The 16,934-nt window shown below is 36.7% G+C and overlaps 1 protein-coding gene across 14 annotated transcripts in view; it reads left to right on the forward strand.

Moving 5' to 3' along the window:
- Positions 1-16,934, forward strand: part of PIKFYVE (phosphoinositide kinase, FYVE-type zinc finger containing) — an 81,558-nt gene that overhangs the window by 52,502 nt on the left and 12,122 nt on the right. For 13 of the 14 annotated variants that reach the window (XM_023733045.1, XM_023733046.1, XM_023733044.1 and 10 more), the window contains 9 exons: positions 1,569-1,659; positions 5,920-5,980; positions 6,848-6,985; positions 8,047-8,167; positions 10,137-10,232; positions 11,788-11,871; positions 12,934-13,031; positions 15,225-15,389; positions 16,694-16,753. In XM_023733045.1, the coding sequence (XP_023588813.1) occupies positions 1,569-1,659; positions 5,920-5,980; positions 6,848-6,985; positions 8,047-8,167; positions 10,137-10,232; positions 11,788-11,871; positions 12,934-13,031; positions 15,225-15,389; positions 16,694-16,753 (914 nt within the window). The remainder of the gene's footprint in view (positions 1-1,568; positions 1,660-5,919; positions 5,981-6,847; positions 6,986-8,046; positions 8,168-10,136; positions 10,233-11,787; positions 11,872-12,933; positions 13,032-15,224; positions 15,390-16,693; positions 16,754-16,934) is intronic. The other variant, XM_023733052.1, reaches the window with a different exon arrangement.

Below are 16,934 nucleotides of genomic sequence, written 5' to 3' on the forward strand. Positions count from 1 at the left end.
TGCTGCAAAAGACCTCTTTAAAGTGTCGAAAAGCAGAGATGTCACCTTGAAGACTAAGGTGCACCTGACCCAAGCCATGGTATTTTCAAGTCGCATCACATGCATGCGAAAGCTGGACAGTGAATAAGGAAGACCGAAGAATTGATGCCTTTGAATTGTGGTGTTGGCAAAGAATACTGCCTGTATTCTAGATGGCCAAAAGAACGAACAAATGTGTCTTGGAAGAAGTACAATTAGAATGCTCTTTAGAAGCAAAGATGGCAAGAGTACATCTTACATACTTTGGACATGTTGTCAGGAGGGATTGGTTCCTGGAGAAGGACGTCATGCTTGGTAAAGTACAGGGTCATCAAAAAAGAGGAAGACCCTCAACGAGATGGATTGACACAGTGGCTGCAACAGTGGGCTCAAGCATAACAAGGATTGTGAGCACAGCACAGGACTGTGCAGTGTTTTGTTCTGTGGCGCACAGGGTCGCTGTGAGCTGGAACTGACTCGACACACCTGACGACAACAACATTAATTTTGGGTGTTTCATTTTACTCCCAAGTTAGAGAACTTGTTTTTCTGTCACCACCAGCTTCTCACCTTCATCCTTTAAAATATATGTACTAATCTTTAGGTAGTTGGTGAAGATATAAAAATCAAAGATGAGGACAGTGTTCAGTGCTGTTTCAAATATTGTTTAATTATTTCAGTACTTACTGAATTGTTATTGGATAAGTGAATTAGTATGCGATGGAGTGACTTGGTTTTTAGGTCAGGGATTTCAAATATATTATTATGTGTGTTTTATACCTTTATTTATATTTTTATTTTTGGAAATATATTTTTTTTATTTTGGAAATGCTTTAAAAATTTTTTTAAAAAACATTGAGTTTATTTCAAAGCTTACTTAGATTATTATAGCTACCACTTATTGAGCATTTGGATTATGCTAGGCACTAAATAAGGCACTAGACTGGCAGGCATTCACTCTTTCATTTGGTTTTTATGAGTCTACAGGATATATGGAGTCCTGGTGGTGCAGTGGTTAAGAGCTCGGCTGTTAACAAAAGGTCAACAGTTCGAATCCACCAGCTGCTCCTTGGAAACCCTGTGGGGCAGTTTTACTCCTGTAGGGTTGCTGTGAGTTGGAATTGACTTGATGGCAACCGGTTTTTTTGGAGGTGACAGGATATGTACCGTTCCCATTTTACAGAAGAGGAAACTGTGACTCCAGGAAATTAAGGATTTTGCCCAAGGCTATACAGCTGTTAATTATCAGAGCTGGGATTTGAGCCCAGGTCTTTTGGTCTCTTAAAGTGCACATGTTTTTTCCATTATGTTGTGCTGCCTCTTACGATAACTTGCTGTTCTTTCACATCTGCAGTCTTAAGCAGCAAGAGCCAGTTGATTAGAAGTAAGGCAACAACTTAGTTATATATAACTTTAAAATCTTTTGTAATCCAAATAGGGAAATTTAATTATTGTAGTTTCAAAATTGTAAAGAGAAAATTTGTAGACATCATTCAGGCTACAAGAACAAAACCATATTCTTTTTTTTTTTTTTTCCCCTTTGACCACAGGTTGCAGGACCTTTTTCAGCAAGAAAAGGGTAGAAAACGACCTTCAGTTCCTCCAAGTCCTGGAAGACTGAGACAAGGGGAAGAAAGCAAGGTAATAAAATAGGATCTTATCTCTTTTCCTCCATTGATGTAAATACTGTTGTTGTAATTCCATTTATGACCTTTAGAAGTGAGTTTAAAACATGGTTTATTAATATTAAATAGGGTTTTCCATCTTGAAGTTAAAAGGTTTCAAGGTGTAAAAATGGTGTGGCAGTGGTGTCTGACCTTCTCATCTAATTTCACAAGGGGGAAGGAGAATCAAGATCAATAGCCCAAGACTGATTCCTATGAGGCCGGGGTCAGACATGCCTCTACCCTTCAACTTTTTTACTAGTTCTGACAAAACTGTTCCTCCCATAGCACTCTCTGCTTTTCTGCTGGGTTCCATAATTCATTGCATTGGGCATACAGAACTCACAGACCACACTCACAGTTATGGGGTTTATTAGGGAAGTTGTTAGGTGCCGTGAGTCACTTCCAATCCATAGCAACCCTGTGTACGACAGAACTAAACGCTGCCTGGTCCTGCGCCATCCTTACAATAGTTGTTATGCGTGAGCCCCATTGTTACAGCCACTGTATCAGTCCATCTTAGAGAGGGTCTTCCTCTTTTTGCTGACCGTCTGCTTTACCAAGCATGATGTCCTTCTCCAGGGACTGGTCCTTCCTGATGACATGTCCAAAGTACTTGAGAAGAGGTTTTGCCATCCTTGCTTCTTAGAAGCATTCTGGCTGTACTTCTTCCAAACAGATTTGTTTGTTTTTCTGGTAGTCTGTGGTATATTCAGTATTTTTCACCAACATCATAATTCAAAGGTGTCAATTCTTCTTCGGTCTTTCTTATTTATTGTCTAGCTTTTGCATGCATATGAGGCAATTGAAAATGCCATGGCTTGGGTCAGGCAAACCTTAGTCCTCAAAGTGACATTTTTGCTTTTCAACACTTTAAAGAGGTCTTTTGCAGCAGATTTGCCCAGTGCAGCACCTCGTTTGATTTCTTGACTGCTGCTCCCATGGGTGTTGATTGTGGATCCAAGTAAAAGGAAATTCTTGACAACTTCAGTCTTTTCTCCGTTTATCATGATGTTGCTTATTGGTCCAGTTCGAGCATTTTTGTTTTCTTTATGTTGAGATACAATCCATATTGAAGACTGTAGTGTTTTATCTTATCAGGGAGTGCTTCAGGTCCTCCTTAGGGAAGTAACAGGTTACAATTCAGGTTCAGGAAGGCTTGGGATACAGTTCTTTGATCAGGACAGCCTCTTTTCAGCCATGCCTGCAGGCAGGTCTGTCTCTGGACTTTGGCCCCTAGACCTGGCTTCTGCCCTGCTTGTGCAAGTGTTACAAAGCTCTTTTAGCTCCACCAGTACGTACCCAGAGGCACCCTGCTCTACCAGTAAGCCTCAGCTTGAAGGCACTCAGCTCTAACTTGCTAGTCCACAAACCTAGCTCCACCAAGTGCTTGGGGGCACCCTACTCCAGCAAGCCTCCTGCCTGAAGGCGCTCAGTTTTCTCGCTCTGTGGGCCAGGAAGCTCACTGCAGTGTCTCCTGACAGTCTCCTGCCTTTGCTGCCACCGTTTCTTTACCGCTGCTTCTTGCTGTCTTCGATGTTACAGTGCTCTCTCTTGGTCTCAGGGTTCTAGGAGCTTCTCAGTGTAGGGATCCCAGGTACAAAAGGACATATTCCACTCCTGGCCCTTCTTTCTTGGTGGTGGTGAGATCCTGTCCACTCTGCCTCCTAGATGGCTCATTTTAAGCCTAGCAGAATGGCAAAAGTGACCAATCCCCTTGTTAGGGTTCCATATACCTTATTGCATGATACTACTCAGTCATTTTCTGTGAGTCACAAAGACTATGGCTAGAAGGGCCATATTAAGTAATTCATTGCACCGCGCAAGGAGACGTCACCTGGATTACTTTTATATCCTGCTGTGAAAGAAAATGGTCTGTTATAATTCGTTCATTTGAAACATTAATTTGAAGCTTCTATTTACCTGCATCACTGAGAGTAGCATCATGCGGCAGTCAGTGCTACAAGGGAGAAGTGTGGATGCTCTGAGATACAGTAGAGCCCTAATTTAGTTTACTACACAGTTTTGGGTGTTCTTTACCTCTGCTTAAATGAGTTGCTTTTCTCAAGGGGTCTGAATGAATTAGTGCTACACATTGATTTAATTAGCCTTTTCTGATACTAATTTTCTATTGCTGCATAACAAACTACCACGAACTTAGTGGCCTAACACAATACAGATTTGTCATTTCACAATTTCCCTGTGCCAAGGATTTAGCATGGCCTGGCTGGGTTCTGTGCTCATAGTCTTGCATGGCTGAAATCAAGGTTTTGGCTGGGGCTTTTATCTTATCTGAGGCTCAGAAGCCACTTCTAAGCTCTTTCAGGTTGTTGGCAGAATTCAATTAGTAGTAGTTATAGGCTGAGGACCCTCTTTTCTTGCTGGCTGTTGACTGGAGGCCATTCTCAGCATTAGAGGCCACCCGTACTCCTTGTCACATGACCCTCCCCCCAGTCTTCAAAGCCTGCAACAATGCATAATTCTTCTCTTGCTTCAAATCTCTTAATTCCTGTGCATCTGATTTCTAGACACAGATTTAAAGGGTTTATATGAGAGTAGGTCAGGCCCATCTGGATAATCTCCCTATTTTAAGATCGATTGATTTGGGACCTTAATTTCATCTGTAGAATCCCTTCATAGCAGTACCTAGAGTAGTATTTGATTGAATATCTGGGGAAAAGTGTATGTACATCAGGGATTGGGAATCCTGGGGGACATCTTAAAATTCTGCGTACCACACTTACCATATAGTAGATGAGTTAATTTCAGTATATTAAAGGTTTAATGTTCCGATACTATGAAAGCTTTCGCCAGAGTGTTTTCTTTTGGTATAAGTGTGTAGTATTTATAGAAGAATATGTAGTATTTGTAGAGGAATATTTTCTTGGAATGATGGATCCAAGTGCCTGAGATACGTGTGTTGTTTAGTAATATATAAATGAATTCTTTGTCTCTTAAACAACTGGGTAAGAATCATTTTCCTTAAAGTTTAGGTGGGAGTAAGAATCAGGGTAACTGAAGATGATCTGTATGTTAGTATTTGCCAGCTAGTCTAAGGCTACTAATGACTGCTACAGACTGCTGATGGCCTTTCCGTTTTCCCAGTGAAGAAACTGCAAAGCTAATGGTATAAGATCTTTAAATTATAGTATGTAGATACAGAACTAAAAATACAAAATCATTCAACTTAGAATCATCTTTTTGAAAGATTGAAAGTTGATTTGAAAATCTGTAGAACTGCCATTATTGTCATTCATTTGATAAATAGTTCTTGGGAACTATGTGTTAGACACTGTTCTAGGTACAATGTGTACAGTTGAGAACAAAGACCATAGTTTTTGTCCCTATGGAACATTTGTCTGATGAGGGGGAGAATGACAGTAAACAGATGAACCAATAAATATAGAAAAAATAAAAAAGGCTATAAAGAAAAAAATAAGGGAGATAGAGCCTTGTTGAGGGAGTGGGTGGTAGTAGTGATGATGATTGGCTATCTTATATAGAGTGGCCAGGGAAAGTCTCTCTGATATGGTGACCTTTAAGCGAAGACCTTAGAAGTGACTTTGTAATCATATCGTACATGGGGCTTAGGCATTCTAAGTATATCTTATCTGTGGATGTGGGACTTGAGAAAAGTGGATAATAGAAGATTCCTGGACTTAGATGAATAATCTTAAGTAGTTCTTAGATGCTTTAATGCTAAGAAGTGAGCTATTTAGAGCAATATCCTCAAAGAGTGGTTAAAGGACCCCTGGGAATTTGAGATTTTCAGGGAATCCGCAAGATCTCCGTTTTTCAGTTGCATACTTATGAGGTTGGATTTTCTTTATATATTTCAATCGGAACGATATATCTTAGCAGATTAAATGTAGGAGCCAGATATTAATTTAGCTGTCTTCTATTAAGCTAGACATTAAAGATACCTGTAAAAGTGTAAAACAGTGCCACTCGTTTCACCATTTTTTGTGGAACATAGTTTTTTTTTTGTAAAAAAAAAAAAAAATGTTAGTTATGTTAATATGTAGTGTGTTTATTGTTATTTTTAAATGAGTAAGTGCATATTCTAAAAACTCTCAATTTTAATTTCTAACAAGGTAAAAATTAAGATTTGCAGGTGCTTAATCCTTTTTAAGAGTGTAAAGAGGTCATGAGCCCAGAAGTGTAGTATTTGCTGGGTTAGAGAATTTAAAAAATGTGATTTTAATGTTTCCTTAATAACAAAGTATCTGCTCCACAGATAAGTACAATGGATGCAACTCCACGGAATGTTTCTCCAGGACTTCAAAATGGCGAGAAAGGTTGGTCTTTGAGTCTAGTGATCACCTGCTGTTGGACTTAAGGAAATTTCTTAGTCTATAAATCTTGTTTAACTGTTAATTTTAAGTATTTCTATTTCTGATGTAATTGTTCATAAACTTTTTATTTTTTTTTTTTTACTTTCTTTAGAGCATTTATAACCCTGGCAGCTTAAGAATATTATAAAGTATATTGAAAGAAAATAAGATAAAGAAATACATAATATATAGAGAGGACTGCTGTTAGGGGAAGTACAAAGACAAAAAAGGAAATTGAATTCTGTTTTGCTGATTATTTCAAAAGTTTCACTGTAAGAATCTTAGAAAATTTATATTTTTATGCCACTAAAATCTTTTCTAGCCTTAAGATGTCTCTCATAGTATTTCATTGAATACCGCGTTACCACCCTAGAAAATTTGTAGGAAATTTAGTCTATAGAACAGGAGCTCAAACTCATAATTCTTGACTTTTTTCTGTTACAATTAGATGAGTTTTTTTTTTTCTCTCTCAGAATGAGCATGTGATTTTTTCCCCCCAGTAGTATCCTAATTTCATTCCTTGTTAAATTGAATGAACTTATATTTGGGTAGGAATTGTGGTATAGTGGAAAGAATATTGGAGAGGAGTCAAACTTGTTGCCAGTTACAGTACTGCCAATAAGATTTTAATTATGGTCAAGTCATTTAACTTCTTAAATTTTTGTACACATTTATATAACATGAGCTAAATAGCCTAGTTCATTTCTAAGAAGCTAAAATCCAATGTTTTAGGAAGTAGAAATATTAGTTGGCATTTTGGAAACATTTATATTATGCAGAAATGGACTTAGCGTTTTTAAATGACTCATTTAAGATCATGTTTTTCTTTAGAGGATCGCTTCTTAACAACCCTGTCCAGTCAGAGCTCCACCAGTTCTGCCCATCTTCAGCTGCCGACTCCACCTGAAGTCATGTCTGAGCAGATGGTAGGAGGGCCCCCTGAACTCGATACAGTCAGCAGTTCCGAAGGTACAGTTTAGTCACTTTTACTGTACTTCAGTGAATCTAAGACTGAAAGATGCCTCTTTTTTTTTTAATGTATCACCAAAAAAGAAAAACACTGCAAATTCTTTGACAATGCTTTTTCACCCTTTAGAATTTTTAAAAAAATTTTGTACTTATTGAAAGTGCTCTTTTAGACTTAATTTAGATATAGCTTTTTATTATATCACTTTTTCCTTCAGTTGCACTAAATGACACGTAGATCTATCAGTAACAAAATGTCATGCAGCTTCATCTACTTTCTGGGAATCTTACTTTCTTAAGTCCCATAAAGTACGTGTTTGTTGCTTTATAAGAAAATAGAGACATTGCAGCCATTTCTCCAACGATAAATATTTGCTTCACTAATAGCAAATTTTTACGGAACCCTAAGTGCTCAACTGCTAACAGAAAGGTTGGCGGTTTGAACCCACCCAGCGACTCCACTAGAGAAAAGACCTAGTGATCTGCTTCTGTAAAGATTACAGCCCAGAAGACCCTGTATGGTAGTTCTACTCTGTCATATGGGGTTGCTATGGCTCGGAATCAGCTTGGTGGCACCTAACAACAATAGCAAATTTATGCCATGCATCTCTCTTTCCTTGCTTTCTGTTTACACAGTAACTGCTTAACTCTGGTGTAAACCTTTAAGACTTTAAATTGCAATGAAGCTCAGGTGTAATAACCACAGTGCATATAATTGAGTTGAAGTGGCAACATGAACAGCTGTTGTTAAGTTCATGCATGCTCAGGCAGTAATTTCATCATGGCTGTGGCCTGGACGCCTATGATGTAAGAAGTCATCAGTTGTAGGATGACCCCAATTTCAGAGATGTTACAGTGTGATAAAAGGCGCCCCTGAAGTCACTGCTGTATATGCTGCACTATCACTTCCTTTGATCTCTTAAGAGTCACAATTCCTAGATAAGAAATTTTAAACCACAATGGGTAGTTATGGTGTGCGTATGTCTATATTCCAAAAAGAAATAAAGTTGACCCTTTATACTTTCTTATTCTTCCTGAATATTAACATATATTTTTCATCCTAGATGTGTTTGATGGACATTTGCTGGGATCCACAGACAGCCAGGTGAAGGAAAAATCAACCATGAAAGCCATCTTTGCAAATTTGCTTCCAGGAAATAGCTATAATCCTATTCCATTTCCTTTGTAAGTACTATAAAAGCCAGTGGCTGTTGGGTGGTTTTATTTTCACTTAATTTCTAAACTAATTCTGGATAGACTTACTCTCTAATTATTTAGATATATTTACTTATATGTGTTTCTCAAGCCTAAATTATATTTTGTCATAGTAAAAGAGATGTGTTTTGATATAATGTAATTTGTGGAGCATATAATCCTTATTATATAGTAGATGAGCAGGGGAAGAAAGCATTAACTAATGTTACTTAATGCTCGAGGTTACTGGTTCTGAAAATAATTGCTTATTTTTTCTGAATATAAAGTGAGTAAACTGAGGGAATAACTATTTTATGGCCTTTGCATATGCTTTCACCTTCTTTCTTAATCTTAACTCTTACTCATTTCTTTCTCAGGAAAACCTTCCTTCCTAGATCTTTCCCATCCCTCGCCCAGACCAAATTAGGTCTCTTTGTTATAGGTTCTCATGGCTTCCTCATAGTACTTATCACCACAGACAGTGCTTATATTTATTTTTAGGATTATTTGTTTCTTTATCCTCTTATATTGTACACTCTACCATGCCTAATTTTTCCCCCTAAGCATTGTATTGTTAACATCTAGCACATGTTAGGTTCTTAGTAGCAGTTTTTCTTAATATTATATCCCTGGCACATGATAGGTTCTCAGTAAATAACTATTTCACAGATTGAATATGTCTGATAGTGTCTGGGGAATTAGAGTGGAAATCAGGGGAGCAAGATTAGGGATTCAGATAGTCATGCCAGAGAGTTCCTGTGTGATACTAGGAGAGTGGCTGTGTTGTATTATTTGTTGGGCTAGTAGTATATCTTTTCTACAATTTCTAGAAGACTTTTCTCTCAAGCTGAGAGTAGAACAAAATATTTTAGACTCCTGCTCTTCATTGTAAATCCTTTTTTAGATTAATACGGCCCAAAGTCTTAGTAGTACGGAAAGCTTTATTTGGAATGACTACTCCAGAACCTCTGATTTGAGACCTAGTTCTCATAATGTTTTAAATTGCCTTCAGAAACTTTCTCTTGATGAGGGCTGTGGGGATCATGGTCTCAGGGAACGTCTAGCTCAATTGGCACAACGTAGTTTATAAGGAAAATGTTCTACATTCTACTTTGGTGAGTTGCGTCTGGGGTCTTAAAAGCCTGTGAGCAGCCATGTAAGATACTCCACTGGTGTCACCCCTTTGGGAGCAAGGGAGAGTGAAGAAAACAGGATACAAGGAAAAGATTAGTCCAAAGTACTAATGGACCGCAACTACCATGGCCTCCACCAGACTGAGTCCAGTACAACTAGATGGTGCCCGGCTACCACCACTGACTGTTCTAACCGGGATCACAGCAGAGGGTCCCAGACTGAGCTGGAGAAAAACGTAGAACAAAATTCTAACTCAAAAAAAGACCAGACTTAACTGGCCTGACAGAGACTGGAGAAACCCGAGAGTATGGCCCTCCGACACCCTTTTAGCTCAGTAATGAAGTCACTCCAGAGGTTCCCCTTCTAGCCAAAGATTAGACAAGCCCATATGACAAAACGAGACTAACGGGGCAAACCAGCCCAGAGGCAAGGACTAGAAGGCAGGAGGGCACAGGAAAAGTGGTAATAGGGAACCCATGGTCGAGAAGGGAGTGTACTGACATGTCATGGGGTTGTTAATCAGTCATAAAACAATATGTGTACTAACTGTTTAATGAGAAGCTAGTTCGTTCTTCAAACCTTCATCTAAAGTACAATTAAAATAAAATAAAATCAATCAAAAACTTTCTGTTGATATCTTTTTGTTACCTATTTGGTTCAAGTTCTCAGCATCTACATACATTTTGACTACTTATATTCTTAGTGTGCAGAATTTAGTTAACTGAAAATTGTCTTGAGATTTACTTGTCATGTGCTAAGGGTCTGTATATGTAATATTCTGCTAATTTTGTTTTTATTCATTTATTTATCTTTAAATTTTGAACAGTGATCCAGATAAACACTACTTGATGTATGAACATGAACGGGTGCCCATTGCAGTCTGTGAGAAGGAACCCAGCTCCATCATTGCTTTTGCTCTCAGGTATTATTCTTGGGACTGTTTCACCTATGGTTGTATGTATATATTTTATGCATGTTTATTAATCACCTTATTTTTGGGATCTTTCACATAGGTAAAGGAAAAAGATTAAATGTAAGCAAAATATATATTCTTTGGGCGTGATAGCCTGGTCTCTTTGTAACTGTAAACCTTCTTTTCCTCTAAATAATGGGATACAGGATGACTCTTAAGCTCCTAATAAAGAAATTTATTCGGTAAATTATTTATACTAATCCTTGAATTCTCTAACCATTCTCTCTAATACGCGTGCATCGTGCCCACTTGCTTTATAGCTTCCTTCCATTTACTTACTAATATAATATTGCTATATATTTGCTTTATATCATCTGGATATCTTTTTTGTACTCTTTATTTCCTTCTTGCTTCCACACTTACGAGGTAACATTTTTCTACTTAGAGTAATGTTGTTTCTGTCTCTTAGTCCCTAGGCATTTCTGATTTTTTAATTTACGTGCCCACAGTTATCATGTGCCTTAAAGAAGCACTCCATTTCAAACATATTTATTATATATTATGTCCAAAATAAATGTTAATACTAAGATTTTTAATCTTAAAGTTACCTTAGCAATGGTTGAAATTAGTTTAAGTAAAATCTAAAATTTTTAAAAATAAAAATTTTAATGCCTTCCAATGGAAAAAAAATTAATTTTTCTTTCTAAACAAGGAGGCCATTTATTCAACAAATGTTTGAGTGTCTACAATATGTGTTATACTAGGCATTGGATATACAGGGGTAAACAAGACAGATTTATATGCCTCTGCCTTAATGGAGTTTAGCATTTACTGTTTGGGTAATGAATATTTTTCCTGTATAAGATGCTGCATGAAAGATTTTGTATTTTTCCCTTTTGGCCTTTAGGAAAATAGTATTTGCTTCTCACTTTATTGAATTGTCATACTACATTAGTAGATAAGAAAGTTCGGAAAGTCAACTAAATCAGAAATATCTTTTGTACTGTTAGGGAGCAATTATTCTACTTGAGGTCACCTTTTTTCAATGTCTTGGAAAAATAACACCCCTTAAGATGCCTCTCTTGTTCCCTGACATCTGAGTGATGGACTGCTGTCTAGAGTTGAAGGATTTTTTTGGCCAATGCAACATTAAAAAAATTTTTTTTTCTTAAAGTTCAGTACTTTTAAGTGGGAAAATACTCTCAAGTTCTTTCCTACTCTGTTGTACTAAACCCTGAAGTTTCATACTTACAAATTACCTGTTCAACCTCTGAAGGCATTTGATGTAAATGTTAGTAAGCCTTTCTGATCATTGTTTAGGATGATGATATTGGTTGGTGTGTTGGTGGATTGTATTTTGTATTGTTTTGTTAGAAGACATTGACCTTCCTCATGAAGCTTCTACTTGCTCACTTTTGTTAGTTAACCCAAATGTATTTGTTTAATTATTGACATTTCTGGATAATGATGTATTTCTGTAATTCAAAGCTTATTCTGAAGCATATGATTCATTTTGAAAGAAAAGCTTAATGTTTAACAGTTTTCAATCTGTTTCTACCCGAAGTTGTAAAGAATACCGAAATGCCTTAGAGGAATTGTCCAAAGCTACTCTGTGGAACAGTGCCGAAGAAGGGCTTCAAACAAATAGGTGATCCATAATTGAGTAGCATCTATTTCATTCAATTTTGTCATCATTTTCTAAGTACTAATTCTTCAATTGTGTTATAGCATAATATTAGCATGAAAATTGCTAGGATACAGATAATGGTGCTCATACTTCAGACAATCCTTGTATCTGTTGCTGTTGAGTTGATTCTGACTCGTATGGACCCTGTAGGACAGAGTAGAACTGCCCCATAGGGTTTCCAAGGCTGTAGTCTTTACAGAAGCAGACTGCTACATCTTTCCCCCGTGGAATGGCTGATGGGTTCGAACCGCCGACCTTTAAGTTAGCAGCTGAGCACTTTAACCACTGCGCCATCGGGGCTCCTCAGACAATAATTGAAACAACAAAATTCAAGTATATCAAAAGACCATAAACAGTGCGTTACAGTACACTTTTTTCATAATTGCAGTAGCTGTTCAATGTATATTGTAGGTTTAAACTTTTAACTTCTCTTTACCATTTTCATTAAAAAAAAGATAGTAATTTATGGAATAAGAAAGTTACTACTTACCTGAAATTGCAGGTGTTACATGATAATTAAAGAATCTAATTGTTAACCCCCCCCCCCCAAAAACATAGTCCTTTTAGCGTGTTCAGTATTTTAGACATTTAAAATTGTCACAGGCTCATTATTAGGATTCTTACTGAAATAGGTCTGCCAACTTTGTTACCAGGATAAAATTTTATCTGAATTAATATTTCTTCTTGATGACTAGTATGAGAAATATGAAATTGCTATTTTCTTTGTTTGACTTTTGATTACTAATAGAGTATAATGGACTTGAGAAAACTGTTATAAAAGCCTGTGCTTCATATATTTTTTTCCATACTTCTTTTATAGTTGTAACATTTTATTTTTTAAGTTTAGTAGTTATTTCAAAACTTTTTCTTTCGTATTCTAACCTGTGTTCATATAAACTATGAATCAGATTTCTGATATTGTGGATGAGTTAGATGGAGAGTAGATAAGTGTAGGAATCAGAGTACTTGTTATTTTCTATCTGAATAATATGAAGCCTGCTTCTCCTGTGTTTTTCATTTTAGTACTTTAGACAGCAGACCAAAGAGCAGCAGCCCTGTTAGATTGCCTGACATCAGTGGAGGACAGACAAACCGGACAGCAGAAGCAGAACCACAACCAAGTAAGATTACAAAGGGAGAAGTATTCATGATTAGTTTTATTTGTAATTATGGTTTGAAGAATTAAACACATTAAAGAAGAAACGCCATCTCCAAAGATTTACTACTGTATTTTTATGCAAGTAACGTGCACCTTTTGCATTTGTTTGCTGGCCATGCCCTCCCTGTGAGGGAAGAATGGTTTTTTTTTTACAGCAACCTGTGGAAGAGGTTTGGCTTGTGAGAGTGCCTCATGGGATGGGGTGTGGTGGTGGGGGTGGGGGGCCCACAGCCAGCAGGCAAATGCAGAAGGTGCACTATTATTTGCGTCAAAATAACCGTACTTCTGGTATTTGAAATACAGGCAGTCTCTGGATTAAGAACAAGTTCCTTTCTGAAGTTGAATTTGTATGTACGTCAGACCAGCTAGGTACAGTTTGTCTGTAATGTCAGTTAGTCAAATGCTTGTCTTAGTATACAGTACATAGTGTATCTTTCTGTGCATAAAAACATTTAAAGAAACACTTCCAGATATACCAAAAACATCTTCAACATAATAATACAGTAATAATAATGTTTAGATGCGTGTTACAAAGTAGTGCCTGTTTGTTATTATGAACCATTTTATGTACCTCGAATTTTTAACATAATGGGGCTTTATGGGGGTTTGTTCATAACTACAGGTTGTACATAAGTCAGATGTTCGTAACCCAGGGAATGAACTGTATATAGATTTTTAAAAAATTTTATCTTTTATCCATGTTTTGCTTTTCTTCTTTTGAGTCTTACCTTAAAACATCCTTGGTCTGTGCAAAAAAGACAAAAACAAAAACCAGCATCTGCCTTCCTAAAGCTTTCAGTTTAAAGGGTATAACCTAAGAAACACAGCAGCAGTTAACTTTGTTTTAGATTTTAACAGTATTTTTGGCACTGTGAGAACTTTTCATGCAGTATCTCCTTTAATCCCATAGTAACCATATAAATATTATTTGACATATCCCTATTTTTCAGATAAGGTAGTTGAGACTAAGAAAAAGTACGTAACTTGCTCAAGATTGTACAGTGGAGCTGGATTTGTACTCAGGCCTCTCTGACATTAGTCAGGATGCATTCAGCTATAAATAATAGAAGACTCAAATGACTATAGGGGCTTAAATGACATTTTTTTCTAAGATCGCAACATCTGTGGGTAGGCTGTGGCTGGCATTGGTTCAGCTGCTCAGCAATGTTGTGACAATATAGGGGAAATTTCTCTTGAGAGTCTCTTATTTTTCCTCATGGTCACAAATGTTCATTTAATGTCTGCATCTGAGGCAGGAAGAAGGGAGGTGTAAGCTGTAGCTGTTTGCTTTTATTAGGAAAGCACAGGCTTGCTCTTAAGCCTCTCTGGTCAGAACTGAGTCTCATGGTCATTCCTCACTACAAAGGAGATGGAAGTAGTAGTCAGAAGCTTTGTCCTGGTTGGCTTATATAAATCATGATCCATTTCCTGGGGCTCTGCACATTGTTGCCCCAAACAAATTGTAGTTCCTGTTAGCAAGGAGCAAGGGAGGAGTAGATGTTAAGGAGGCAATTATGGTGTCTGCCATCCTAAGTAAGCACTGTATGATTAACATTTTTTGTGGATTTTATAAATGATAAATGATGTAAGATTACAGTCACACATACTATTGATATGATAAAGCTCAAAACTAAGAGCAACACTAGAGAACAAACTTGTAAAATTCTTGGTCATCCTATACTGTTTATTTTTTGAAAGATGTTGAAAGCAAAATCTTGTATTTTATAATGTTGAAAACTAGGAACACAAATGATGTGAATATATTGCCTTTAACTCTGAATTCTTGTAGCTTGTAAAATTGTTTTTAGTTTAACTATACTGTAATGTTATAAGAACTCAGCCCTAACTTAATCTTGTTGCTTAATATATTACAACTGTCCTTAAAAGATATTTTTGAAAGGCATTCTGTAGAATTTCTCACGTTTGAGAGCTATTTAAGCTTTGCTTTCCTGTTTTTGATATAAGAGCACTTAACTACTCAAAAAAGCATAAAACATGTGGAGTAATAATCAATGCAAACATAAGTATCAGTGTTACTTACATTTATTCCCTCATATAATGGTTACTGCTAGCAGAGGAACGAGTTGAACATTTTTTTATTTTTCTAACTGCAGTGACCTGTACTTAAAATTAATATGCTACCTCTTATTTTTAGCCAAAAAGGCTTCTGGAGTGTTGTCCTTCTTCCGAGGGACAGCAGGGAAAAGCCCTGACCTCTCTTCCCAGAAGAGAGAGACCTTACGTGGAGCAGATAGTGCTTACTACCAGGTTGGGCAGACGGGCAAGGAGGGGACGGAGAATCAAGGCAATGAGCCTCAAGGTGTGTTAAAGGAAACCAAATGTGCTCACTCTAGGCTTTATTTATATTAGTTGCTTAATTCCCCTTATAGCCGCAAGTACATAATTCTTAGTGCCAAAACCAAGGCCTTCCCTCTCTTTTCACATCTCAGTATGGTAGAATAGAAAAAGTGTGGGGCTTGGAGAGTCCTGTCTTCACATTTCATTGGTATCACTTACTGTGTTAGTTTCCTTACCTGTAAAGTGGTAAAAATAATGTCTTCAGAAATTACTGAGGACTTAACTGAAGTTGACATGTAAATTGAATGTTTTCATTCTACTGCCCCTTCAGATGTCTCCTTTCTTTTCCAGTCCCTGGAAGGTTGAGGCTATTATGTCCGTACTCACTTTGATATTTTCTTTAGGATATGGCATTACACTAGGAATTGGCAAACCTGTTTTTGTAAATAAAGTTTTATTGGAACACCGGCATGCTCATTCATTTACTTATTGTCTGATTGCTTTCGCATTACATTGGCAAGTTGAGTAGTTGCGACAGAGTAAAATATTTACTATCTGGCTCTTTATAGAAATAGTTTGATGACCCTTGAGTTAGACCATGAATTAGTAATTTAAAAAATAGCCATTGTATAATGAATTTTCATTAGCAATAAAGACATCTGTTTAGTATTCTGTAGACTGCTATTGGGTTGTAGGTGCTTATAATTTGATCCTGGGAAGGCACTGGTACTTTGAAAAAAAAAGTTTTTGAAATGTGAAACTTAGGGGATGACTTGTTCTTCTAGATATTAAAATGTATTCCAAATCTGCAATAATTAAACAGAGTGGGTCTGACATAAGATTTGCCAGAGAAATCAGTCAAATACAGAAAATGGCTCTGAAGTAGATCTCAGTATATTTTACATATTGCATGTATGGCTCAGCGTAATAAAGGAAGCATCACATACTATTTGGGAAGCATTATTCCATACACATAGGGAAACTGGTTATAAACTCTGGTAAAGAATCCATAGAACTTCTTGATGTTAAGAGCTGAGTTAGCATATTGTTATCCTAGGAATCACTTAAATGTAAGAAAAATTCTTCAACCCAATATTTCGAATTTTTTTAAATCTAAAAATTGGACTTTTGAAAGATACTTACATTTTTATTATAATAGTTCACACACTTAAGTGTATATCTAATGATAGTTTGATCGTGTCTTGACCAGGATATCTATATTGTTGATTTGTTAATTTTTGTTGTTATATCAGGGAAAAAAGACAAGACAAAGTGAGCTGATAACTATTTAAACTTTGCCTTTACTAATGATATTAAACCTTTTAGATGAAGCAGATGGAGGAGATACACAAAAGAAACAACTCACAAATCCTCATGTGGAGCTTCGTAAGTATAAAATAATGTATTGTCCGTGTGGGGACAGGGACTGTAATTGAGCAGGTTCTAATATTACTTGAGGCTTCTAGGTTCATACTAGATAACCTTTCTATTCTGTTTCACATTTGTGTGCTGATATGAGATTTATTTAATTATAGTTAGTTTATAAATTATAAATGGTTTAATTTAG

This window comes from Trichechus manatus, unplaced genomic scaffold (assembly GCF_000243295.1).
Source record: "Trichechus manatus latirostris isolate Lorelei unplaced genomic scaffold, TriManLat1.0 scaffold00056, whole genome shotgun sequence".
Lineage (NCBI taxonomy): Eukaryota > Metazoa > Chordata > Mammalia > Sirenia > Trichechidae > Trichechus > Trichechus manatus.